This window comes from Vipera berus (genome assembly GCF_964194415.1).
Source record: "Vipera berus genome assembly, chromosome: 2".
NCBI classification, from domain to species: Eukaryota; Metazoa; Chordata; class Lepidosauria; order Squamata; family Viperidae; genus Vipera; species Vipera berus.
This window is the reverse complement of record NC_138203.1, coordinates 126,315,792-126,343,388: the sequence shown is the minus strand read 5'-3', so window position 1 is coordinate 126,343,388 and position 27,597 is coordinate 126,315,792. Positions and strand designations below refer to the sequence as shown.

The window sequence follows — 27,597 nt, the reverse complement described above, 5'->3', positions numbered from 1 at the left end:
CTAGGTATACAAAAGGGGCACTTGCCCTTTGTTAAAGTCAGTCTGTGCTGAAGCAATAAAGTGTACTATGTTGAACCCTGTTGTCCTGAGTCATCCATCTTTGCCATGCAGTCCAGAACTCACGATCTAACAAACAGGCTGTCAATGATCCTCATTTTTGCTTTCATTTCACTCTCATCGTAAATTCCCCTTTCACACCCACAAATGCCTTCTGCTATGGATTTTGAGGCTACTCCTTTCTCCAGAAGTTTCCCAAGGAAAGGTTTTATTATTACCGTTGACATGGCTTCCGAGTCAGAAGCATTCTCGCTGTAACCCAGAGGCCAAACTTGACGTGAGGGTGATATCTCTGCCTCTGAACATTTCCTCCTTGTGGGCTTCTAGTGCAGAAAGGGATGGGAGGACACGCTAGTGCAAATTTGGCTGTTTCAGAGCCCAGCACCTCCCCCCCACCCCATTCATTTCCTTTCTTAGGATAGTATCTTGCAGCTGGGCAGGAAAGCAAGAGGTATCTGGCCAGCTTTTTGAATCTTTCCTACCACAGGCTTCTTTTACCCAATGAAAACTTTCTTCCAACCATTTGTCTTGTTGGCTTGGAGTCTGGAGACATTTCCACAATGTGTTGGTCCTTTTACAGGGGGACACAGCTCCCCGCCTCTGTCCTGGAAGGATTGCAAATCCAACAGTGCACTTTCATATAAAAGTTCTTTGTTATTACAGAGGCTTGAACTGTTTCGGACTAATTCAATTATTTTTTTATGTGTGTGTCTCTGAAATGAATCATGGCAATTTGGCACGGGTAATATATTCTTTGCGGGACGTGGTGGCTCAGTGGGTTAGGACGCTGAGCTTGTCGATCGGAAGGTCGGCAGTTTGGCGGGTTGAATCCCAAGTGCCGCGTAGCAGAGTGAGCGCCTGTTACTCGTCCCAGCTTCTGCCAACCTAGCAGTTCGAAAGCACGTAAAAATGCAAGTAGAAAAATAGGGACCACTACGGTGGGAAGGTAACAGCGTTCCGTGCACCTTTGCCATCTAGTCATGCCGGCCACGTGACCACGGAGACGTCCTCGGACAAGCGCTGGCTCTTCTCTTCGGCTTTGAAACGGAGATGAGCACCGGCCCCTAGAGTCAGAAACGACTAGCACGCATGTGCGGGGGAACCTTTACCTTTAATATATTCTTTCTTCCACTTTTCTCATATGCTGTCAGATCCTATTCCCCGTCTGCCACAGGAATGCAAATTCAAGCATCCACTCGAACGGAAATCCACTTTGGAGCAAGATACAGCTAGACCTGTCTCCTAAAGCTGTACACAAATTGGTTTTGAGTTCCAGGGATATTTTAAGGATCAATTATTTATTTATACCCTGCTTTCGTTATTTTTACCAATAACTCCAGGCATCAAACATATCTAATACACTTGTCCCCACAACAACAACCCTGCAAGGTGGGTTGAGCTGAGAGAGAGTGACTGGCCCAAGGTCACCCAACTAGCTTTCATGCCTAAGGAGGGACTTGAGCTCATGGTCTCTTGCTTTCTAGCCTGGTGCCCTAATTGCTAGACCAAACTGGCTCTTGATTTGAAGTTTTCCTTCTTTTCGATTGTTTTATTGCAAATTTTTATTATTTTAATTTTAATTGTGGTATCTTAATTTTTATTGCAAAATTAAATATGAGATAAAGACATTTGGCTGACAAAATACAAAATCCCAAGCTCAGGAATTTTCCCAAAGCAACAAAACACAGGATAGGTTTTAATAAAGAATACTAATTCAAGGGACACTTTGAGTTATTCTTTTCTCTCTTTGGGCACGGACAGGGCTACTTCAGGGTTAATCTGGTTTATGGTAAATTTCCTGCTACAGGAAGTTCAGACAGCTGTCCTCACCTAAAACATTTTTCACTTCCCTTCTCTTTGGTTTTGCATAGAACCGTCTTCCCCTTTATGACGACGCCCTCTCCCTCCGGCAACCAGTGGCTCCCTTGCTCAAGCGAAGCTCCATCCTCCGGTAAGTGGGGGCTGGGGGTCAGCGCCTCGGCAGTGGGAGATGGTCAGCCCTAGAAGAACAGAGCCTTTTCTGTAATGACCCCTTGCATGAAAAGCCAGGGATGTGTGGACACTGGGTTAAGGAGGGGAGTGAAAAAACCTTCTAATAAGGCTGATGCATGCGTGTGTATGTCATGTTTCATATGGGTTGATTTAATAATTCTGCTTGTTTTGTTGTTCTTTTTTTTGCCTTGTAAACATTTGTGTTGAGTTTAAGTCATCTTGGAGGTATGGAGGATGATAGTGTCTTTTACTGGTGTGAGTACAGCCATTGTAGTCAGGAAAGAAGCTATACATGATTGAAGACCAACGACGGTCTTTCTAGCCTCATTTCCCAAATATCAGCGTCAGGCCTGGGCATTTCAGAAAGGCATGTGTGGAAAATGTTCAGCTGGGCAGGAATTAGTTGTACCACTGTACATCACAAAGCAGATCTACTTCCAATTCTTCGATTGAGACAAATTTCACTGTGCTGAAATTCTGATAGGTGGTATTTAATTTCGGCCTCTTGTTTTTTCTGATCTAGGAGCATCTCAGTGCCTGCTGATCCAACACCAGCACCACTTCCTGAACAGCCAAGAAAACTCGTCAAGAACATGGGTGATACTTATGCTGTTGTGAACAAACTCCGGCGAAGTGGAGCAGGAGCTTCTTCTGTTTCTCCTGCCAGTGAGGAGAAGTCCACTGGAGAGGCACAGCTTTATGCTGCCGTGAAGCCACGCAACAGCAACATGGTTGATTTTCCATCCATAGACCCCAGTGGCTTTGTAGGAGTACAGGCCAGTCACTCTCTGCCTGGAAGTCCTATACACAGGGCATCTCCAAATACAGCTTGTGAAAATGCCCATCTTAGTTCATCTCTGACAGGTGATGTGCGAGAACAACTCACTGGAGTCTGTGACTTTGGCTAAGGATTTTGTGTGCATGCATGTCTTTGTGCATGCCGGCATACATATTGCCTTAAGCCAGGGGTCTTCAAACTTGGCCCTTTTATGATTTGTGGACTTCAACCCCCAAAATTCCTTTGCTGGCGTGCCTGGCTGAGGAATTCTGGGAGTTGAAGTTCTCAAGTGATAAAAGGGCCAAGTTTGAAGACCCCTGCCTTAAGCAATAGCAAAATACAAATAATAATAATAATAATAATAATAATAATAATAATAATAATAATAATAATAATAATAATAGTAGTAGTAGTAGTAGTAGTAGTAGTAGTAGTAGTAGTAGTTTAAAAGTACAATTCAAAGGGAAAAGAATTAAAAATGCTTGGAAACCATACGGTTAGCAAAATTTGATCCGATTAATCAAAATTCTCCTTTATCTCTCTGACCTAAAGCAATGAATATAAATGTTGGCCAAAAGGTGCATCTCCTCAGTCCACTGATGTAATTCAGGTGTTTTCCAATATTATCCATTAATGACTTTGACTCCACATAACCCTCCCTCACCTGAATGATGAAGAATCCACAATTGTGGATGGCTTGATCAATTTTAAGTCCTGTGTATATAGCCAAAAAGAACATGTAATTTTGACAAGCAATAATAATTTAAAGTCATATTGACAATCCTTTAACTCTAAGGCTCAATTATGGCAATAATGAAATAAGTCCAAATCATATGAGTTAATGTTCCAGTAATGAATATAGTCATTTAGGGCTACATATTATGTGAACCCAGCTCTTGTGATTAGGAAACTATTCTTTATGGTTTGGCATATGATTTTAACCACTGGTGGGATTCAAATATGTGAACAACCAGTTGTTTGTGTGGATGCCGCTTCCAGAAGTCCATTCTGGACCTGGGCAACAAAAAATTAGCTACCGGTTCTGCCGAACTGGTGTGAACTGGCTGAATCCCACCACTGGTTTTAACTCAGACAATCTTGGATTGCACAGTATGCCACAGCTAAGCAGGCCATAGGTTACCTTTGTTTGTGAAGTCAACTTTAGTATTTATGTAGCAATCAAAACTTGTCATAAACTTCATCCTTATATCAACTTTATAGAACTATCACATTTTACTGAAGATACAAAAGACAGATGTGTTAAAAGATTGCTATCTGATCTAAAGCCATTATAATTGGAATCCGGCAACTGCTTACCTTGAACTCTTTGCATTTGAGGAAGCATATGTGAACTGTCAGTTAATAGCTGAAGAAGTTTTTGAACTGGGTTTGCATTTGTACTTAGCCATAATGAGGTTTGCTTAATTTTGGCTTAATCTGATGTGGGAACCCAGCTATTGTAGGTAGCAATATATGGTTTATGGGATATCATGGTCTGAACAAGTCCATTAGGCCTTCTACAACTAACCAAGCCACAATGGATGTGTGAACATCATCATAAATAGGTCCCAAACTGAATTACATTTTCTTACTTGACTGTGCTAAATTAGCTCTAAACCCACTGAGGATTACAAAATGCAAGTTTAGAGAAAGAATATCTTTATTACTCTGAAAATGGACTGAATGTCAGATCTTGGCTTTTCTGCCATTTGCAACATTTAGCAAAATTCAAGAAAATGCCAAAGGGAGCCTAGCGTTATTAGGTATAGACTTTGCTTTTAGAATAAGCCGGTGAAAATATCAATAATAAATTATGAAATGGCCTAGATCTCATTGCTTATTTAAGTTCCCAGTAGTGTAACTGCTGGGGTTTGTTTGGGTTTGTTTTGTGTTTTTTTGACAAACTGGAATTAAATAGAGATAACCTTGGGGTGGTTAGATTGGGGTTTTGGTTCTTTATTCTTGTAATCTGACTAAAAATAGTTTTTGGTTTTTCCCCCTGATGTCTCTTCTTCAGGAGAGTCCAGTTCTGGAGTCACCTCATCTCCATCTCATACAAACGGACTTGGGAAAAATCTTCTCAGGAATCTGATGCCCCCAGTATGTAGACTGATCTTTTTTATTTCACAAGCCTTACCCCATAGATGCCATAATATACACATTCCATTTCTTAGTTTTTAAAAGAAGCCTTCTAGAAGTTGAGTAGTCATTATTCTGCCTAATTTGTAAGGATGGCCCGTTTCTGCTTTTCAGTGAATATTTATTTATACACTGTCTGGAAAAGATACTGTAGTTCATTTCTTATGAAAAAGGGAACTTTTCTATCATTCTCTCAGAAATATAGGGTGTTGATATAGCTAGGCAATAATCTTGTTGTATGGCTCCTAACCAACCTTTTGAAACAGGTGGGCGGTGACCAAGGCAAATTCATGCTCACCTTTGGCCTAATTGACATTGAGGCAAAGAAATGAAAATAAATTTATCTTTCCTCTTGAGTATCGTATTATCTGTTGTTGGCATGCCCACCATGCTTAACTTGGTTACTGAATTATTTCCTAGATTTCCACAATGCATTGAACCATAAACTCAACAAGAGTCCTAATTTGTACAAACCCCTAATGATGATTTAGCATGTTTTGTGAGTGAAGCTAGTGACCAGACAAGGAAGCTGTGTAAACACAACTGCTGTGTAGATAGCAGGGGTGTTTAAAGAACATACAGAATACTGGATGCAACATCCAGCTAAACAAGCTTCAGCTTTGTAATTCCCACATACTATAGGACTCACTTTTTCTTAGGCCAAAATGAAAAGTTCTTTTTATTCAATGTTTATTTTTTCACTTTCTGTTTTTTAGGTTTTTATCTCCTCATCTGGAAAGAAAGGTAAGAACAAATGTACTTATAGAGGATTCACCTTCTATCTGGAAGTCAGCAACAAGAAGCCAACTTAGGGCTGTTGTCAAGGAAACTACAAAGAGAGAACCGTAGAGTCAAGCTAAAAAAAGTATATTCATTTATCAAATTTATATAAGAGAAGCTCACAACCTATTGAATATAAACCTTCATTCTGCCTAACTTTATGTTATATTTATTTAGTAGAATTTTATCCTGCATTTATTACTTTATAAGTAACTCAAAGTAATGGACATACCGTGTTTCCCCAAAAGTAAGCCTTACCCCGAAAATAAGTCCTAGCTTGATTTTTGGGGTGGGCCTAATATAAGCTCAACCCCCAAAATAAGCCCTAGTTTTGGGGCAAGGCACACACCTAAAAATCAAGCTAGGGTGGGGGTGGGGGGTGGATCTGCCCCACGCGCCCCACATCCCCTTACCTTGCAGCCAGGCCTCTCCTCAACCGCCCACTTCTCCTGCGGCATCTTCTGCAGCCGGGCCTGCATTTCTCAATCACAGGCCCTTCCGGAAGGCCACAGCAGCCGAGAACCAACCTATGGATTCAATCCATAGCTCGGTTCTGCAAGTTCTCTGCAGCTGAGGACTGAGTTATGGATTGAATCCATAGCTCGGTACTCAGCTGCATAGGCCTTCCAGTATGGCCTGACTGCAAAATGCAGGCCAGAATGCAGCTGCAGAATGAAGCTGATCCTTCAGCCCCGGAAGACGTGGACCTGCTGGGCGTGGCTGTCGGTGCCGGAAGTAAGACATCCCCCCAAAATAAGACCTGGTGCCTCTTTTGGAGGCAAAAAAAAGACCCCGTCTTATTTTTGGGGAAACACGGTAGGTACTCCTTCCTCCTCCTGTTTTTCTCACAACTCTGTGAGGGGCCATTGGGCTGAGAGAGAGTGACTAGCCCAAAGACACTCAGCTGGTGTTTCATGCCTAAAACAGGATTAGAATTCACAGTCTCCTGCTCTCTAGCCTGGTGCCTTAATCACTACGTCAAACAGGTTCTCTACAGTGGTCTGTGTCTCTTCCATCTAACTCACTTCAGGGGTCCTTGGTACTTTCTGAGCTTGGTTCTTTTCTTGTAGACATTCCACTACCCATTAGTGCACTGATGTTGTTACCTAGTTTGGGTAGTGAAACATCTCCAAGAAAACAACCACACTCAGAGAGTGCCAAGAACTCCTCATTTCAACCCTGAGCTACAACTCTTTTCCTTTATTGGTAACTCAATTCAATAACAGAGCTAGCCTTTGCTGGGCTTCAAGGATGGGGAAGTATTACATCTTTCAGATATTGCTGAACCAACTCTTGCACTCCTTTGCCATGCTGCAAGTTGTAACTCAACAACATCTCAAAGCCATAGATTCCTCCACTTTGATATATAGTATCCATCTATATAAATGATCTCTACTGAGGCACCAGAGGGTTCTTACTCTTCAGGATAGTTCAGTAGCAGTAGGCTGTCCTTGTATTATCACATTTGTGTATCATTTTAAAAACTAAAAAGGTAAAGGTTCCCCCGCACCTGTGTGCTAGTCATTTCCAACTCTAGGGGCCGGTGCTCATCTCCGTTTCAAAGCTGAAGAGCCAGCGCTTGTCCGAGGATGTCACCGTGGTCATGTGGCCAGCATGACTAGACACCAAAGGTGCACGGAACGCTGTTACCTTCCCACCATAGTGGTCCCTATTTTTCTACTTGCATTTTTACGTGCTTTCGAACTGCTAGGTTGGCAGAAGCTGGGACGAGTAACAGGCGCTCACTCTGCTACGTGGCACTCGGGATTCAACCCGCCAAACTGCTGACCATCTGATCGACAAGCTGTGTCCTAACCCACTGAGCCACCACGCCCCTTATTTTAAAAACTACACAGCTTTAAATCTCCCAATAATGACAGGTCCTCTGGATGACCTTAAAATAATTAGGAGTGTGCAAAACATGTTGTTCAGAAACATTTGGAGGGCAAATGTGATGCAGTTAATATATAACCCACAGCCAGTTGCACTGCTTCATTTTTCATTATTTTAGATTTGGCCGAGGCATCACTGCACCAAAAGACTTTAAATAGAAACATTTTTCCCCTTCCTTTTTTTTAAACACTCCTTTTAGAGGAGATGACATTATTCAATCAGGTCTGGGAGCAAAGCTCTCTTAGCTTTCTGGTTCCGGCAAAATGTTTGCTTAACTCTTTCTTGGACCAGACTGGCAAATGTCAAGAAGTCACTTTTGTCTCTGAACAGCATCATCATTGTCTCGGACTGTCCCCACGCAAATGTATGAGGATGTGGCCGACACCCCAGTCAGGACTTGCTCAAATACTGCAGGATCTTCTGCCATGGGTGAGTAAGGAGATCTTTAGGACATTGTGATGGTAACATTCCAGTCGATGATGGTATGACACTTTAGGATGGGGAGAACATTTCAGCATTTAAAACTGAATACACATAGTTTTTAATTGTAACTAACTCTTAAGTCAACTAAACAGCAATGCTCAGCATCAACACTGAACTTTTTACATCAGTTCTATTTTTGATGCTAAAGAAGAAAATATTGTCGTGTCTCAGCAAGCAGCAGCAGCTTTAATTAGTGAAATGCCTGCTTGGTTCTGTAAGACAATCAATAAGCACTTATTTTTCACTATTCATGCTATCAAAGATTAACTCATATTCATTGTCTCACAAAGCGTTAATGCAGAAGAATTCATTTCACTCTCTTCCCCCCACCCAAAAAAACCATGAAAACCTACTTTATGAATAGCTTTTGTTTATTAAATTAACATTTAGTATAGTAGGGTATTCTTGTAATTTTTTATCCATTTTAATTGATCTACCCCTTCATGGATTACTGCCTTGTCGTGGCGAAGGGGCTTGCGTAATTCAATGAAGCTATGAGCTATGCCGTGCAGGGCCACCCAAGACGGACAGGTCATAGCAGAGAGTTCTGACAAAACGTGATCCACTGGAGAAGGAAATGGCAAACCACTCCAGTATCTTTGCCATGAAAACCCTATGGACAGTACCAAAAGGCAAAACGATATGACGCTGGAAGATGAGCCCCTCAGGTCGGAAGGCGTCCAATATGCTACTGGGGAAGAGCAGAGGGCTAGTACTAGTAGCGCCAGAAAGAATGAAGCGACTGGGCCAAAGCCGAAAGGACGCTCAGCTGTGGATATGTCTGGTGGTGAAAGGAAAGTCCGATGCTGTAAAGATTTTTTCTCCATAGGAACCTGGAATGTAAGATCCATGAATCAAGGAAAGCTGGACGTGGTCAAACAAGAGATGACAAGACTAAACATTGACATCTTAGGTATCAGCGAACTAAAATGGACAGGAATGGGTGAATTTAATTCAGATGACCATCAGGTATACTACTGCGGGCAAGAATCCCTCAGAAGAAATGGAATAGCCTTCATAGTCAATAAAAGAGTAGGAAAAGCAATACTGGGATACAATCCTCAAAATGACAGAATGATCTCAGTTCGAATCCAAGGCAAACCATTCAATATCACAGTAGTACAAGTCTATGCCCCAACCACCGGTGCTGAAGAGGATGAAATTGACCGGTTCTATGAAGCCCTACAGCACCTTATAGAACTAACACCCAGAAATGATGTCCTTATCATCATGGGGGATTGGAATGCTAAAGTAGGAAGCCAAAAGATAACTGGAATAACAGGCAAGTTTGGCCTTGGAGTACAAAATGAAGCAGGGCACAGGCTGATAGAATTTTGTCAAGAGAATACGATGGTCATAGCAAACACTCTTTTCCAACAACCCAAGAGACGGCTTTACACATGGACATCACCAGACGGTCAACACAGAAATCAGATTGACTATATGCTCTGCAGCCAAAGATGGAGAAGCTCTATACAGTCAGTAAAAACAAGACCAGGAGCTGACTGTGGCTCAGACCATGAGCTTCTTGTTGCAAAGTTTAGGCTTAAATTAAAGAAAGTAGGGAAAAGCGCTAGGCCAGTCAGGTATGAATTAAATCATATCCCTGTTGAATATACAGTAGAGGTGACAAATAGATTTAAGGAATTAGATCTGATAGACAGAGTGCCTGAAGAACTATGGACAGAGGTTCGCGACATTGTACAACAGGTAGCAACCAAAACCATCCCAAAGAAAAAGAAATGCAAGAAAGCAAAATGGCTGTCTGAGGAAGCTTTGCAAATAGCTGAGGAAAGGAGGGAAGTGAAAGGCAAGGGAGAAAAAGAAAGATATGCCCAATTAAATGCAGAATTCCAAAGAATAGCTAGAAGAGATAAGAATGCCTTCTTAAATGAACAATGCAAAGAAATAGAAGAAAACAATAGAATAGGGAGGACCAGAAATCTTTTCAAGAAAATTGGAGAGATGAAAGGAACGTTTCATGCAAAAATGGGCATGATAAAGGACCAAAATGGCAGGGACCTAACAGAGGCAGAAGAGATTAAGAAGAGGTGGCAAAATTACACAGAAGAACTATACAAGAATGAGCTTAACGTCCCTGATAATCACAATGAGGTGGTCACTGACCTCGAGCCAGACATCCTAGAATGTGAAGTGAAGTGGGCCTTAGAAAAGCTGAGCAACAACAAAGCTAGTGGAGGTGACAGTATTCCAGCTGAGCTATTCAAAATCTTAAAAGATGATGCAGTAAAAGTGCTACACTCAATTTGCCAGCAAATTTGGAAAACTCAACAGTGGCCACAGGATTGGAAAAGATCAGTTTACATTCCAATTCCAAAGAAAGGCAGTGCCAAAGAATGTTCAAACTATCGCACCATTGCACTCATTTCTCATGCTAGTAAAGTTATGCTTAAAATTCTACAAGCTAGACTCCAGCAGTATGTGGATCGAGAACTACCAGAAGTACAGGCAGGATTTCGAAGAGGCAGAGGAACTAGAGATCAAATTGCTAACATACGCTGGATCATGGAGAAAGCTAGAGAGTTCCAGAAAAACATCTACTTCTGCTTCATTGACTATGCTAAAGCCTTTGATTGTGTGGATCATAACAAACTGTGGCAAGTCCTTAAAGAGATGGGCATACCAGACCATCTTATTTGTCTCTTGAGAAACCTATATGCGGGCCAAGAAGCAACAGTGAGAACTGGACACGGAACCACTGATTGGTTCAAAATTGGGAAAGGAGTCCGGCAAGGCTGTATACTGTCGCCTTGCCTATTTAACTTATATGCAGAGCACATCATGAGAAAGGCAGGGCTAGATGAATCAAAAGTTGGAATTAAGATTGCCGGAAGAAACATCAACAACCTAAGATATGCAGATGATACCACTCTAATGGCAGAAAGTGAAGAAGAACTAAAGAGCCTCTTGTTGCGGGTGAAGAAGGAGAGTGCAAAACTTGGGTTGAAACTAAACATTAAGAAAACCAAGATCATGGCATCTGGCCCTCTCAATTCCTGGCAAATAGATGGGGAAGAAATGGAGGTAGTGACAGATTTTATTTTCCTGGGCTCCAAGATCACTGCAGATGGGGACTGTAGTCAAGAAATTAAAAGACGCTTGCTCCTCGGGAGGAAAGCCATGGCAAATCTAGACAGCACACTAAAAAGCAGAGACATCACCCTGTCAACAAAAGTGCGTATAGTCAAGGCTATGGTCTTTCCAGTTGCAATGTATGGCAGTGAAAGTTGGACCATAAGAAAGGCTGAGCGCCAAAGAATTGAAGCCTTTGAACTATGGTGCTGGAGAAGACTCCTGCGAGTTCCTTGGACTGCAAGGCGATCAAACCGGTCAGTCCTAGAGGAGATCAACCCTGACTGCTCTTTAGAAGGCCAGATCCTGAAGCTAAAACTCAAATACTTTGGCCACCTAATGAGAAGGAAGGACTCACTGGAGAAGAGCCTAATGCTGGGAAAGATTGAGGGCAATAGAAGAAGGGGACAACAGAGAATGAGGTGGCTGGATGGAGTCATTGAAGCAGTAGGCGTGAGCTTAAATGGACTCCAGAGGATGGCGGAGGACAGGAGGGCCTGGAGGAACATTGTCCATAGGGTCGCGATGGGTCGGACACGACTTCGCAACTAACAACAACAACAACAAAATTGATCTAACAATAGCAACTGAAGTACCTGTTTGTTGCCCTTAACTGAACTTAAGAAATGTCAAGGATGCTTCAGTATAGGAGGGGGGGAGGGGAGAGAGAGACGGAGGGAGAGAGGGAGAGGGAGAGGGACGGAGGGAGGGAGAGAGAGAGAGAGAGAGAGAGAGAGAGAGAGAGAGAGAGAGAGAGAGAGAGAGCAGTTTTGTGTTCCAAATTCCTGTATGTAAAATGGCTGTGCAGTACGTGGATGTAATTTGGAGCATGTGAAAGTATTGACATAGCACCTGTTGATGGGTCTATGACAATTCGCCATGGTCCACTGCCACAGGACAACTCACTGTGGGACAAGAGTTACACTAATATCAAAGAAATGGTGGAATAGATTCATTAAAGAAAGGATGTAAGAGGAGGGACAGAATGAGATGTGAATGGCAAAAACTAATTTTTTTTTAAATAATTAAATAGAATTGTTAAATTGTCCCGCAGCAAGCTGTCCAGCAGTGAGTTGCCCCATTCTGCCTGTTGACAACCTCTTAGAACAACAAACCTTTTTTTCTGGGATTGTGTGGCTACCTTCCATGGCTGCATTTGGTTTAAGGTGTGACCCAGAAGGGCTGCAGTTCCTGAAAAAGCATTTGCTCCTCCCAACTTCAGCTTTCTTGACTTTTTGCCCCTTGGCCGCTGAATGTGATCCATGCATCATGTGGGTCCTACTGATAAATCAAGGGAGACTGAGCGAATAAACACCAATCCTTCTCCACCTTTTATTTATTTCTAAACAGAGTCATCCATGATATTTTGTTCTACGTCAGGGTTTTTCAAACTTTGCACTTTTAAGAATTTATCTCCCAGAATTCCCCAGCCAACATTTGAAGGAACAGCTAGGGCCAGTTATGGAGGTATCTCCTTAAACAGAGCTGCTTTGGACCGGCCTTGCCATATGTAAATCTCACAAACCTGAGCTCCCTTCATTACATTGAATTTCTCACCACCTAGATCAGTGGTCTTCAAACTCGGCCCTTTGATGACTCGTGGACTTCAACTCCCAGAATTCCTCAGCCAGGCATGCTGGCTGAGGAATCCTAGGAGTTGAAGTCCACAAGTCATAAAAGGGCCAAGTTTGAAGACCCCTGACCTAGATCCTAAGAGGCACATCATACCTATTCAAATGAAATTTTAAATTCATGTGTAAATATGTCACTGATGCGTATTAGTCTGGAAAAGGTCACTTATTCATTTCTGGTGCTCCAGTAATTCCGACTTAATGTGGAAAAGATTAAGACAACCCAGAATCTTCTTGAGGATGAGTTAAGAAACCAAAACCACTCCAAAAGCACAGCATAAAATTGTCCAGGAAGTGGCACAGAATTCCAAAACAATATCCAGGAGTCTGCAGGCTCCTCTCACCATTATTATTAAAGTTCATAACTCTACCACCAGAAAAGCACTGGATAAAAATGAGCTTCATGGGAAAGTAGTGAGGAAGTCATTGCTCACTAATTAAAAACGTTGATACTTGTCTCAAGTTTGCCCAAAAGTCACTTGTTTGAACCTCCAGATTTCTGGTGGAACGTTCTAGGCAAAATGAGTCCATGGCACAACTTTTCAGACTGCAACTGGCAGAAGCAAAAGACCACATCGCAGAATATCATGCCAATTGTCAAGCCGGGAGTTGGCAGTAGGTTTGGGAATACTTTGTTTTCTCAGGACCTTAACACTTCTATCACTGCTACGCTTTTATCAAAGAATTCTACAGAGGACCTAATCCCCATGGAAATGTTAGGGCATGACCTGAATCAAGTAGTTTATGCTAAAAACCTGTTACTTAGCTGAAATAGTTCACCCTAGAATGCCCCAAACTTTTCAGTACAATGATGCCAGAGAACGGGTTACCAGTTGCGGGAAGTATTTCGTTGCAGTCATTGTAGGTAAAAGTGGTGCAACTAGTTATTGAATTTGTCAGTTTTTTCACAGTGGCACATTTCACGTTGGGTGACTTTGTTTATGATGAAATAAAACACCAAACTAGTGTTAGTTGTTCACTCACGAGTCCCCCTATATGTCAATAGAACTAATGTGAAGCTCTGACATTCAATAACAAAGAGGTGCAATTATTCAAAAAATTTGAAAGAGGGCAAAGACTTCAGTCAGCATCTACTCGGGCTGTTCACTACTTTGGATTTAAAGGGGAAAAGAGGTTTTGGTGCTTTCATTCACACAGCACTTTCAGCAACCCTTTTCAAAAGTTGCATCTTTTCCTGCATTGCTGGCTTGCAATTGTAGGAAAGAAACGGCTGCTTTAATGAGATGCTGACAAATGCTATATGAATGGCCCTCCACGTACTGCACAGGTCTTGCGTCTTTTATTTTCCACAGCATACAGTGCACCTTAGGCTGAGATATGTAAGGAAAAAGTTCAGATGGGCAAAATCATTATTTCAAAAAATGATCAAAGCTCTCAGTATGGTATGTAGCGTCTTTCCTGTTCTCTCATAGGATTTAACATCCGGATCGGGAAGCCGAAAGGACCAAGAGACCCTCCGGCTGAGTGGAGCAGGGTATAGGCTGCACTTCTGAGGACACTCTTTTAAGAGCAGGAAGGAAAGCTGTTGCTTCTGCAGAAGAGCACTAAATATTACATGCTCACCTCCTTCATAAGGAGCAACTACGCAAAAACAGCAAGTTTTTCTGACCACAAACAGCTACTATGAGCATTAAAGCTCAGACCATTTCTAAGTCGACCGAATCCTCCAGTTAGAAGAACTCACTTTGACATTAACTTTTCTTTACCAGATCTTGTTTACTTGTGGGAGCCAAGAGTGTGGCTGGCTTGGAGATTTTCAACAATAATTACTTAGACCCAATACTGGGTATAATCATGCCAAGGAAATCCAGAACAGTTAGCCAGTGAAACAAAATATATGGCTATTAATGTAACGTTCTCCTTAAGTTACAGCCAGTCAGATGCTACTTATTGTATTTGAGCATTTACGTTGCTTGATGGCTTTGACTTACAATAGGGTGTGAGCGTAACGTGGGGCCAACACTTGGATGGTCTCACTTTCTAATCGAAAGCATAGAAAAAAGAAACCAGAGCCTAAGGGAGGATTCTTGTACATAAGTTATAAAAGTTTGGTGTTGAAAAAAGGGTGCCTCCCATACAACTACACACTTCCAAATAATTGCATCAGAATGGATTTGGTCAATTCAGTCTTCAGAAGAAAGCTATTCTGCGTGACCATACCAAGAGATAACTACACTATTTTGAAAGGAATCTCTAACTCATTCTCCCACATACTCCAACAGAGCTCCCAATGTAACTCGGATAACCTTGTAATGTTAAAAGTGATCATGCTGCATGTGGATTAGTTAGCTGACTAGTTTAGTAAATTACAGTCCAGACATTTGGGGTGAACTCAACAGACACAGCTAGCAAAGCAAAAATAGTAGAGCAGGTGAGGAAAGTTTCCTACCCCATTTTGCTATCTCTTTTAGTCCTATTTATATGTTTAGGTAACATTACTACAATAGGCAACAAAAGAGGAAAGAAGTTGTTGTAGAAAAATTGTAGGCATGAAGTAATAAAAACCAATTGGAGGGCTGAGAAAGGACAAGAGTCATAAAATGCTATGGTAAATTACAGTGAACACGTGCTCCGTCGTGAGTCTTAACAACTGCTGTTTGACTGTCTTCTTTGCTGCTAATGTAGCTTTCCATATCAATTCCCCATAGATGTTTTTAGAACTGGACAGCCAGTTCCAATGTTGTGATTCCGTGCCAGCCTGTGAATGCGGCAGCTGAGTCCAGGGAATCAGAAGAGGAGGAGGAGGAGGGGCCTGGGGAGCCATCAGAGTCGGAGGAAGGCTCTGATGAGCCTCTGGACTTACAATCTGATGAAGAACCTGGCCCCTCCACTCGGGCTCAGGATGAGACTCAGATGTGCTGGGAAGCTGAGTCAGACTATGAGGACGCACTGCTGGAAGACATTATAGACACTCACAAACGCCGACAGGTTACAAGAGCAGGACAGAGGGAGGCAATGGGGCGGCTCCAGGGGAGAAGGCATTGAGAAGCTACGCCTTGGGGCTGCATAATAAAAAGGGAAGGTGTAGGCGGTGCTGGTTGCTGAAGGCAACCATTTGCAAAGGATTCCAGTTTCAAGGGCTCATGTTTTGTTTGCTTTGCCCGTGAACTATTTCCTGTTTGACTCGTGCTCCATTTTGCTTTTGGGACAATTATCAGGTCTGTAGCTCAAATAAAAGGGGTTGGTTTTCCAGCCCACTTGTTAAAAGAGGGGTTTGTCTTTGTGAAGTAACAAAGACGTACATAGGCTGGGACAGAACACCCAGTTTCTGCTAAATGAAATACACAAATGAACCAGGAACACAGAACAGGGAAGTGCAAGAGCCCCCTTTTTGCTGGACAAACATCACAAGTTCCATGTCAGAATGGGGAAGTCCCGGGTGAGCCAAAGAGATGATCGCTCCGAGAACAGGCAGAAAGACAAAAAATACATGTTTATGGGAGCAAGCTTGAAGAATCCAGTTCGTGTAAGGTCCAACGGTCTGCTTCTTTGATGAGAAAGTGGCAGTTTTGAGGTATGGCTACTCGACACTGAGGAATTTCCGCTTCTTGGCTGTGTGGGTGTAGGGATGCCAGCGCCATTCCACATCAGCGGTGTTCTCTTGCTCCAAGGTCCCCAGTTTGATCATATATACTGCAATAAGAGAAGAAAGGTTTGACCTGGCTGTTGTGCTCTGTGCTTTATTCAGGGAATAAACCCCACCATTCTGTTTTCAGTCCAGCGTAACTGCAGCCTCTGAATGTCTGCAGAAAATGAATTTTTAGGACAGAGGAAAGATAAACCCTATCCAAACAATGTAAAGAATCCTTAAAACTCAAGAGCATTTTCTGCTGTGGCTGAGTTCACGCATGCAGTTAAACGTTAATGAGTTTGTTAAATTTTGGCTTAGTATGCTGAGACCCTAGCCGGTGTAACACAACCAGTGGTTAGGGAATTGCAATATATGTGAACTGAAACTACCATTATTCTTTAAGCCGCAGTTAAGTGGCCCAGCTGGTGCACATCAGATCGTCTTCTAGGACAACAACCTCCAAACAGCCAGCCAGGTATTCCTGAAACCAAACCCTGAAACCGCAATAATTATCCCCAGCATTTGAGTCTCACAGATTACATTAAGCAACAGTATGTTTAAGGATGAGTCACGGAGTAAGCCGTAACATATTGTTCTAAAGTTGAGGAAGCCACTGCAATAGGTGAACCCAGTCACCAGAAGCCATTATTGAATGGTAGTTACCCTCCTCCCCATATCACAATGATTCAGTTGGACAAAGGCCAAGATTCTGATTTACAATAAGCCTGTCAGCTTCTTCATGTGTCAGCTGAGATCTGAATCAGCAACTTCATCATTATACGTGCTCCTAACCACATTGTCTTTAGATCAGAATAGGGATAAGAAGAGAATCCTACTGAACTCTGAAAAGGGTGATTGAATCCATTCTAATGTTCTAACAGACATAGCAGTCATTTGAAGAACCTTGTGATCCATAAATATTGAACAATTATGTTAGTTTTTCTCTTCCCTGAAGCAAATGCACAGAAAGGATTTTTTCCCCAGAAGGACAAGTCATGGACAAATTTACACACTGGTCCAGTTTTTAAAGTGCATAGTGAAAATCCATGTAGTATGAGTTATGTATGAAAGCACAAGAAGCATGGCAACAAAAGATTTTTTTTACAGCATTCTCAAATGTGGTGCTCCATCAAACATGGTAAACTATAATTCTCATCCTTTCCAGCCATTGTGGCCATAGCCTATGAATTACAAGACTTGACCAGACATAACTAGAGGGCACTGCTCTTGAACAAGGAAGCTACATTCATTTAAGAAGCAGCCTTACAGTAAACATCAGCAGAAAATTATGTCATCTGCAGTACAATAAAGCAAAAATTGTCAGAAATGTTGCCTCTTTTTGTTAGGAAGGAAATAAACAGATTGACTCATGCTAGAACTTGAGATCCTTTTGAAAAACGTTGTTAACCACAGGGGAAATCAGATTATAGCCCCTGATCCGAGTTGTGGGAAAAATAACTGAGGACTCTGTGTGCTCTAAAAAACACTGCAATCTGTATACAGTACACTGTGTCTTATTGTTTTGTTATTTGCTGCAATTAGTAGTAAATTAGTAGTAAACAATCAGTAGTAAACAATTGTTTACTGAGGAGTCAGCCATAGAGCAAAGAAAGTCAGAGAAAAAGATGGATTTCCTCTCTACATGTGTTTACTTAAAGCTTGGTATTTCTAATATTGACTTGGAGATTTTACCTGGAAAAAGCCATTCCATTTAAGCCTGAAAGGTTTATAAATATACTGCATTACTACATTATAAATATACTGCATTACTTTTGCCCATTCAAGGGATGCTGAACAATACCTAGAATTCCCAGTAGGACTTGCTCCAACGTATAGAAAATTATTCCAGAATTTCCTCTTCTTTCTCTCTTCCTTCTCCTCCTTTTTCTTCCTCAATGCTTTTGATACTTACTGTATCAAGTATCAAATACAGTATCAAAAGGTTGACTCAGCCATCCATTTTTCCGAGGTCAGCAAAATGAGGACCCAGATTGCTGAGGGCAATTATGCTGACTCTGTAAACTGCTTAGAAAGGGCTATAAAGCACTATGAAGTGGTGTATAAGTCTAAGTGCTATTGCTACAAAGTTGACGTTGCCCCTCCTGTTCATTGCATTTATTTTTCACATATTGATTCAGTCCACTTGCCAACCAGCTGCCATGTTCGGACTTCTATCTCTCCCAACCACTTAACCGGATTCCCAATCCCCATGCGACATACATATAGAGATATATACATATAAACCCAGTTTGATCTAGTGGTTAAGGCACCAAGCTAGAAAGCAGGAAACCATGTATTCAAGTCTCGCCTTAGGCACGAAAGCCAGCCCGGTGACCTCGAGCAGTCGTTTTCTCTCAGCCCAGCTCACCTCACAGAGCTGTTGTGGGGAAAATAGGAGGAGGAAGGTATGTTGAATTATGTTCACCACCTTGAATTATTTTGTAAAAATAATAAAGGCAGGAGAGAAATATATAAAAATGTGGCAGAGGCTGAGAGAAGAGTGACTCGGTTAAAACTGGTCTGGCAAGTCAGTGATGGAGACAAAGTTTCTGATTTCACAGTTCACACTTTGATGGTGATACTCACATTTCATTTCAAACCTTGGCCCAACCTCAGAGAGCTCCACATTCCGATGGTCAGTCTTCTTGTAAACATGGTGCCTGCCCCAGATAATATTGGAAAATTACAGAGTAAGCACCGGGAAGAATTAAGAGCAGTCCTCTACCCCAGCAATCAGGCTCTGTTATACTTTTTATCAGCCTCTTTGGTCCCGTCTCCTCCTGAGTTTCTTCCCCCATTAAACACAAGTACAACCCAAATCCCAGCTGCTAAAACATGGACAAAGGGCAAACGCTTCTTCATTTCAAGCCAAGCAGCAAAAGTCACCCACACAAACCATACTGGCAAATGTCTCTCCTCGTATTTGATGACGAAATATAAATCAAACTGGTAGTTGTCTACCTTTTCAAGTGGAACCACATCTGAGGCCATCTCTTCATTCTCCCCAGGGCAGAGCCAGCTCCAGGGGGCATATCTGCATTCAATTCATCCCTTCTACAATTAACGGCACTATCGTCTTTGAGGCCATTGCTAACAATGCAACTTGTTGATTGACTTTAGTTGACTCTACATTAAACTTCAGATGAAACTATATTTGGGTGTTACACATTGCATGAACCCAACGGCAGCATACCACAAATGGAGTAGAAGCCAGGAATAAAGTTTATTTCTTTATTTACAAACTTTTTATCCTGCCCGCCACTGGGTACCTAAACTGTGGCCAGGTGCACACATAAAGTAATAAAGTTGCCCACTAGGTGACTGACCGAAAACTCTGTAGAAGCAACTTGCACGAACTATTGCATTTGGAAGTCAGTGGCAATTATTTCTCATTAAATAATGATAAGCTCAAACTGGCGGCAGACAGCGCTAGCTAAAGAGAAGCGCTACGGCTTCCCTCTGTTTGCATTTTGAAAGAATCAATAAAGTGCAGAACTAAAGCAAATCCGCAAATAAGCCCCACAATGCTCTCCGTGGCTGCCCATCCGTCTTATTTCCAAAGCAGCGTGAAAAATGTTCTCTCATCCTTCTTTGGCCTGAGTCCCTTCACATGTCTTGGGACTTCATTTACCACAATCCACAACAAGTATAGCAATTATAATCCAACTATTCAGAAAGGACCAAATTGCAGAAGTGTGTACTAACACCTAGAGTATTGTCCATGAATAAGACCTCACAACTGGCACCAACAAGGAGTGAATCTAGCACCAGTGAAGTTTGCGTTTTCTTGGCTCCACTCTCACAACCATTTCTCCTCAGCCTCACTCAGAATCCAAACTAGGTACTCATACCTGAAGGAGATGTAGTCATCTTGGTTGGCAAAGGTGATGACCCGCTTGCTCTCTTCTTTAGGTACTGGAAACAAGTACTTGAGAATGCTAGTGACCTGTGAAGGAGAAGGGAAAATGCCAGAAGCTTGGTGGTAGAAAGTGGATGATGCGTGATGAAAGCTGGAAACAACAGTGAATGAAGTATCAAATGTTCCTATAGTCTGAAAGTCAAGTTTCCCTAATGGAATCAGATTTAAAGAAATACATAACTGAACACAATTGCAAGATCCGGCCAATAAATCAGACTTCACTCACACGAGAGTCTTTGAATGGGTTTGATCACAGACCTCCCATAATCCCCAGCTAGAATAATCTTTAGCAACTCAACTAAAATATTATTTGTATGATTTCTGGTATAGAAAAAAGTGAGAAAACCTCCTGTGGTTATGCTACTTCTCTAATACTCACATCTTTCCTTTGCCCAAACTACATATAAAAAAAACGCTGATGGATCCAGGCTCAAGCGATAATCTCATACTCATTTCTGTAGGAGTGGATTCCATTGCTCTCAGGGGCTGAGTTCACAACATGCTAGCCTAGGACACTAAAAGATCTAGCAGCTTTGAACCTGTTGTTCTTTTTTAATTGTGGCTTAGTCTATTGAATAGACCTAGTGCAGATGATACCACTCTAATGGCAGTGTTCTGTTCCAGCTTACTACCGGCCCTGCAGAAAAGGCAGGGACAACCCCTTTGCAAAAGGCAAAAGGCTGGAAGTAAGCCCGCCAAATTTATTTACACAAAACAGATCCAAAACAGAGCAAACAGAGCAAAACAAGACACGAACCATGAAACAGGAGCTATTCAAACGGTTGCCTTCAGCAACCAGCCCTCCCACGCATTCCCCTTTTAAACAGTTCAAGGCGTGGCTTCTCTCTGCCTCCTTCCGAGGTGCCCCATTGCCTTCCTCTGTTTACTCCTGCTTGACTGCCTCCTGCGTTGGGTGTCCTTGAACAGGGCCAGCTGTGGGTCATCTTCATCCACGCTGTCAGGCTCACACAGCTGGGTCTGAGTCGTAAACAGATGGGAGGGGCCTGGCTAAGAGCTCTGCGAAGCCTCAGAACTGTCCTCTGCAGGCTCTCCAAACCCTTCCTCCTCCTCCTCCTCCTCTGAATCGTCCGACCCAACTGCCGAACCCACAGGCTGACCCTGAATCACAACAGGCAGAAAGTGAAGAAGAACTAAAGAGCCTCTTGTTGCGGGTGAAGAAGGAGACTGCAAAAGTTGGCTTCAAACTTAACATTAAGAAAACCAAGATCATGGCATCCGGCCCTCTCAATTTCTGACAAATAGATGGGGAAGAAACGGAGGTAGTGACAGATTTTATTTTCCTGGGCTCCAAGATCACCACAGACGGGGACTGCAGCCAAGAAATTAAAAGACGCTTGTTCCTGGGGAGGAAAGCCATGACAAATCTAGACAGGACACTAAAAAGCAGAGACATCACCCTCTCAACAAAAGTGCGTATAGTCAAGGCTATGGTCTTCCCAGTTGCAATGTATGGCAGTGAAAGTTGGACCACAAAAAAGGCTGAGTGCCAAAGAATTGAGGCCTTTGAATTATGGTGCTGGAGAAGACTCCTGCAAGTCCCTTGAACTGCAAGGCGATCAAACCGGTCAGTCCTAGAGGAGATCAACCCTGACTGCTCTTTAGAAGGCCAGATCCTGAAGCTAAAACTCAAATACTTTGGCCACCTAATGAGAAGGAAGGACTCACTGGAGAAGAGCCTAATGCTGGGAAAGATTGAGGGCAAGAGAAGAAGGGGACGACAGAGAATGAGGTGGCTGGATGGAGTCACTGAAGCTGTAGGCGTGAGCTTAAATGGACTCCCAGAAGATGGTAGAGGACAGGAAGGCCTGGAGGAACATTGTCCATGGGGTCGCAATGGGTTGGATACAACTTCGCAGCTAACAACAGTGCAGTGGTGGCGAATCTATGGCACGGGTGCCAGAGGCGGCACTCAGAGCCCTCTCTGTGGGCACCCGCGCCATGCCCCGGAGGTAGCAACTGTCCTTCTTCAACCAGCCACCTGCTAATTCGCCAAGATCCCATGTGGCTGAATGCATCCCTGCACAGCTGGTTTCCCTCCCCACCATCCTGTCCCTCCTGGCTTTGCATGCTCTCCTTTTCCCAGGCACGACCCACTGCATCACCTCCTCAGCTGTTGGCCAACCATCTATCTTGGAGGTGGCTTCTTTGAACTGCTGGTGATGGGCTGCGGAGCCCCAGAATATGCCTGTTGAGGGGCCGGCAGACTGTGGTTACCGACGGACACAGTTGGCCTCCATGCGCTCACTGGCCTCTGTGTGTGGGGGCTGATGGTGTCAGGCAGCAGCTGCCCCAGCCCTTGCCCCATGGCAATGGCACCCCTACCCTGCCTCGCCTCACCCCAAAGGATGAGTCTTCTGCCTACCGCCCCACTGCCAGAGACCTCCTGGAGCACCCCCAACCCTGCCCACCCCCCACAGGTGTCCCTCCCCACGAGCAACATTGATGTGACCACACCCACCCAATCTTCCATGACCACCACAGCCACACCCACCCAGTGGGCCATGCCCACCTGGCACCCAGCGATAAATAAGTGGGTTGCAGTTTGGGCACTTGGTCTCTAAAAGGTTCACCACCACTGACCTAGTGTATTTAGCTGCTTTATGATACATTTTGTAAACCAAGAAAACAGCAATCATATTTAAGTGACTTTGGCACACACTTTTGCCAGTTGATCTTACTGCAGAGTCAAAAAAGATTTCCTGCCCCGCCATCCCTCAGATGCAGCCCTCTTTTTGCAGACCTGGAGAGCTACCTTCTCCATTTTGATTTTCAACCTCAATGTAAACAGTTCTCTAACACCGAGGAAACAACATTCTGACCTTCCACTTTATCTTACCCTCTGTCCGAGACGAGATGTGAAATTGTGGAAGATGAGGTGGGGGTTGGCTTCTGACATAGTGCCAATGTCTGGGATGTCATGGCGCATGACCACGTTGCAAAGGGTGAAGTAGGCAGTGGGGCCAAAAGGCAAGTGACTGACTATGAGTCCATCTAAGTAATGGAGAAGTGGGAACAAGGAGAAGAGAAAACTAGTTAGGCCCAGTTGCTATCAATGGAAGAAAATGAACCCATTGGAAAAAAACTTATTATGACACAGCCTGATGTGCGGGAATGATGCATTATCCACCAATTCTGCTTATAACCAGCTACTCCATCTAGGTCAGCATCATCAAAAGCTTCTGATGGAAGTCTTCCCAACTCTACCTGGAGATGCTGGCCACTGAACCTGGGAGTAGGTGGGTGCGCAGCCTACATACTTTACCACTAAATGTTAACTTCTACCGAGTCAAGTAAGCAGCATACTAGATTTCAGCTCTCATCAACCTGAGGAAAGCTAGCAAAGGATTGTTGGACTATAACAAAGTATCTGGAAGGCATTAAATTGTTTCTGAAGAGTAGAGCCATTGCTGATAGATGACATCGAACAAGCAACTTCAGCCCATTTCCAAATGAACAAAACTGCACTTTCTACATCAGACATGTCAAACTCGCAACATCACGTGACATCATGCAATGTATCGGGACAGTTTTGCCATTACCAGCAATGGGGTGGGCACGGCTTCCGCATGACGCGTCCAGCCCACGGGCCAGCAGTTTGACACCCCTGTTCTATACGATTCCATCAAACTGCCCTCCTCAAGTCCAGGACAAATGAAATAAAATTACCTTTGAGTCTCTGCCAGATATGCTCTCAGAGCTACAGGATGCAAACCACAATTATCTAGTCTGTACTGCTTGCAAAACTCTTACCTGGCACCCCTCTGTGCTCATGTACCACCAGCAGGTCGGTAACCCCATTGGCTTTGCAGGCACGGACCAAAGCACCCACCTCATGCCTGCCCCGGTTCATTCGCTGGGCCCCAGGGAAAACTAGCTTCACTTCCTAAACAGAACACGGGAACAACACGTGAAATTATAAGGAGCCATTTGCAATCAGATGTCTGAGCAGAAGCAACCAATATCGCCATACCTAACGATAGCACAGGTTAGATTCACTCTACTGAAAGGATTTTTTTTCATCTGGAAAGCTTGAGCCGAGATCTTAGGTGATCCCCTGGCACAGAGCCTCTGTTAAACCATTTGCTTTGATCTCTTAACTGCCTAAGACTGAGCTAAACTGGGTTGAGGTCTGGCTCAAAGTAAAGCTCTTCAATGAGTTTTCCTTCTTACAGGCCCGTAGCCAGATTTGGTATGAAGTATTCCCAGAAAGACTGCAGGTCCTCCAACGAGCAAAGTAAGACTTTTACTAAACCACTCAGCCAAGCCACTCTGCCCCATCAACCTGCTTTCTAAACCTGTGCCTCTATCTAAAGCAGAACAAAGCATTTGCTATTTACTTACTTTGGCAAACATCTTGAGGCGGGAGCTGGGGTCACGGGAAGTGGTAACCATAATACGGGGATCCTCCACTCCAGCCCAGCGATATTCATCATCCACATGACTCGTGACTCCTGCCAGGCCAATGTTATAATTACAAACCTTCCCAGAGATAGACATATTCCCCAGAAATTATTTAGAGGGCTGTAGGTTAGGGACAGTAGCTCAGAGGTTTGGCTCCAATGACCCACTCACCTTCTGCCCCTCCGTCATCAAACTCAAGTGCTTTCTGGAGGACCAGGGCTTCTTTACGAAGTTCTGTGGGAATCAGGCAGTTCTCTGGAAGGGAAAAGTACAGATGACTTTTAAAAGATTGTAAAAATCTATATTATTGCGTTATTGATTCACCCAACTCCCAACAATTCTAGATGGTTTACCATTTAAAGTAAAGATCACAAAACATTGCACAAATACAGCTGTGATTGTAGTATTTGTAGTATACGTAGCGGTATGTGTAGTATAAAAGAATATATAAAATACAATAATTCAAGCAGACTAAACATTAAAAAAACAAATAGGGAAAAGAAAAAAATAAGACAAGTATAAGATTAGTTCCATCCTTATGAGGAAGCAAAGCTGGGGTGAGAGGATTCCTCCACTCACCAGCTAGCATGCCCATCATTGTTTGTTTTAGGTGAGTACTGTAAGAACTGCAAGGCCTAGCTCTTTCAACAGACTTTTGCAGAGTTTACAAGAACAGCTATTCCCACCTCTTTTATGTATCAGAGTTATACTGTTTTTTTCCAGAAAACAAAGTGTACGTCTTATTTCTCCTCCAATTTTATACCCAGAATCGACATCTTTTGAAGTTGGTAAAGGGAAACTGCCTGGTGAAATGTCAACTCCAGGGCTGAAGCGGGTCTTGAATCTGGGCCTTCCTTATCTTAGTACCGTGGTGGTGAACCTATGGCACGTGTGCCACAGGTGGCACACAGAGCCCTCTCTGTGGGCACGCGCACCATCGCCCCAGTCCTAGGCCTTCAGCTGGGTTTTATAAAACCTTTTCGCTTTAGGCCTCCGCCGCCATGTGCAAAAAAAGAAAAAAAAAGTTTCAATCAATCAAATCAATTTCAACTTCTCACGTGAAAAAAAAAGATCTCGGAAAGTTGGAATTGATTGATTGAACTTCTTAGTCCCTCCCAGTCTGCCGTTACCACCACAGCCACGCCCACCCAATCAGCCATGCCCACCCAATTGGCCACACCCACCCAATGTGCCATGCCTACCCGGCATCCAACAATACATAAGTGGGTTTTGGGTTGCAGTTTGGGCACTCGGTCTCTAAAAGGTTTGCCATCACTGTCCTAGTACAATCATTACACTATATTGGCTTTCTCAAAAATTACTTTTCAACAATTCTGTGAGATTGGATGGCTGAAATATAACTTGGCTTAATAAATCAGCGTATCTCTTCTTAAAACCCAGCCCTTCTTTGATTAGAATACCAGACAAGCACTAAAGACACTTAGTTTCAAATCTCCATAAAGCTATTAATTCATGGATAACTGTGCACCTAGTCTACCTCTCAAAGTTATTTGTGAATACCTTTTGAGGAGAAATCTCGAGTAAATAGAGGGAAACATGGGGAACAATTGTAATGTGAATAAAAAAGGCACATTGGTTCAATTATAGGACAAACTATACATACTTTCTTGGATAGGATCTATTAAGTTTAGTAGGGCTTACTTAAAGGCCAACTGGCCCTCGAACTTCACATTCCCACAAAATACGACCCTGCTGCTATATATTGCAATTCCAAGTCATTAACATGTACCATCCAGAGCTTTTTTAATTTTTTCTTTCTTTTCTTGGAGACTCCGGAGTTTTTCTTCTTGAGCTTTGCGGTAAAGATACTCCCGCCTCTGACGAGCCTCCCGACGCAACTAAAAAAGTACAAAAGCAGCAATTAGATTCATTAATACCATTTTTTTCCATTTCCCTTCTGACTTCAAAATACTTAATGATGGGAGAAAACAGATCTGTCCTGAAACATTTCTTAAAAATCCTGAAATTTTAACTTTCGAGTTACATGCATTCAGACAGGCCACAATTAAAACAGATTAGGGTTGTAATCCTACAGCTGCTTCCTTGGAAATAAATCCCATCAAATTTAGTTGGATTGCTAAATAGACATTTAAAGAATTATGGGGCAATTTCAAAAAAAAAATATCTAACCAACATTGCCAACTACTGTAATTCAATGTACCTAAAAAGAAATAGGCCGAGAAGCCTGATTAAAATACAGGTAAATTTCTAAACAGCGTATACAAAATCTATGCTCTCTGCTCCGAATTAGTCAGATTCTGGAATGTCTACTATTCCGAGGCTTCATTGATTCGACGTTGGACAAAGTCTAAACTGAAATTCTGTCTCCCCTCTCTTAACCAGAAAGCAAAACCAACTACTGCTCATTCTTCCAGAAAAAAAATATTGCTCAATGCACGAAAATGAATTCTTACCATGATCTCCCCTAGAACATCCCAGACTCGACCACGTTACACGATTCACCTTCTTTCAATCACTTCCGCCCTTGATGTCGGTTCTCATTGGTCAGGAGAAACGGCCTATAACAGATGAGAATGAAAACCCAAAAGGAAGCCTTAGGCCCACACCAAACATGGCAGAACAAGGGAAGGTGACGTAATGAGAACGCGTGCCCGACGCACCCACGGTGACGTCACTAAAATGCGCGCACAGATGGGATGCAAATTCTATTCCGAATAGCAATAGCACTAACGCTTAGATTTATATATTTTATTTTTATTTTAATTCCATTTATATCCCGCCCTTCTCCGAAGACTCAGGGCGGCTTACAAGCTTAGCAATATACGGCTTCATAGTG

At 42.9% G+C, this 27,597-nt stretch overlaps 2 protein-coding genes across 3 annotated transcripts in view; one reads left to right on the top strand and one right to left on the bottom strand.

Moving 5' to 3' along the window:
• Positions 1-17,660, top strand: part of PTPN18 (protein tyrosine phosphatase non-receptor type 18) — a 55,365-nt gene extending 37,705 nt beyond the window's left edge. Inside the window, exons 12-17 of one of the 2 annotated variants that reach the window (XM_081319895.1) lie at positions 1,929-2,008; positions 2,573-2,913; positions 4,845-4,927; positions 5,683-5,710; positions 7,970-8,068; positions 17,604-17,660. In XM_081319895.1, the coding sequence (XP_081176021.1) occupies positions 1,929-2,008; positions 2,573-2,913; positions 4,845-4,927; positions 5,683-5,710; positions 7,970-8,068; positions 17,604-17,653 (681 nt within the window). In that variant the 3' untranslated portion in view covers positions 17,654-17,660. Of the gene's footprint in view, positions 1-1,928; positions 2,009-2,572; positions 2,914-4,844; positions 4,928-5,682; positions 5,711-7,969; positions 8,069-14,279; positions 15,947-17,603 lie in introns of those variants that run through there. The other variant, XM_081319894.1, reaches the window with a different exon arrangement.
• On the bottom strand, positions 16,168-27,360 carry IMP4 (IMP U3 small nucleolar ribonucleoprotein 4). The gene is made up of 9 exons (XM_081319896.1): positions 27,215-27,360; positions 26,530-26,638; positions 24,951-25,034; positions 24,720-24,829; positions 24,129-24,261; positions 23,215-23,369; positions 20,290-20,384; positions 19,025-19,098; positions 16,168-16,500 (listed from the first exon to the last, which is right to left on the bottom strand). The coding sequence occupies exons 1-9, from the start codon at positions 27,215-27,217 to the stop codon at positions 16,388-16,390; spliced, it is 876 nt and encodes a 291-aa protein (XP_081176022.1). The 5' UTR covers positions 27,218-27,360; the 3' UTR covers positions 16,168-16,387.
• Positions 27,361-27,597: the final 237 nt, after the last annotated feature.

Coding starts and splice junctions, on each gene's coding strand:
- IMP4 (XM_081319896.1), bottom strand. Junction 25,035..26,529: donor AATTAAAAAAGCTCTGGATG/GTACATGTTAAT, acceptor TTTCCCTTCCAG/AGAACTGCCTGATTCCCACA. Junction 20,385..23,214: donor CATCTCGTCTCGGACAGAGG/GTAAGATAAAGT, acceptor TCTCCTTCACAG/GTCACTAGCATTCTCAAGTA.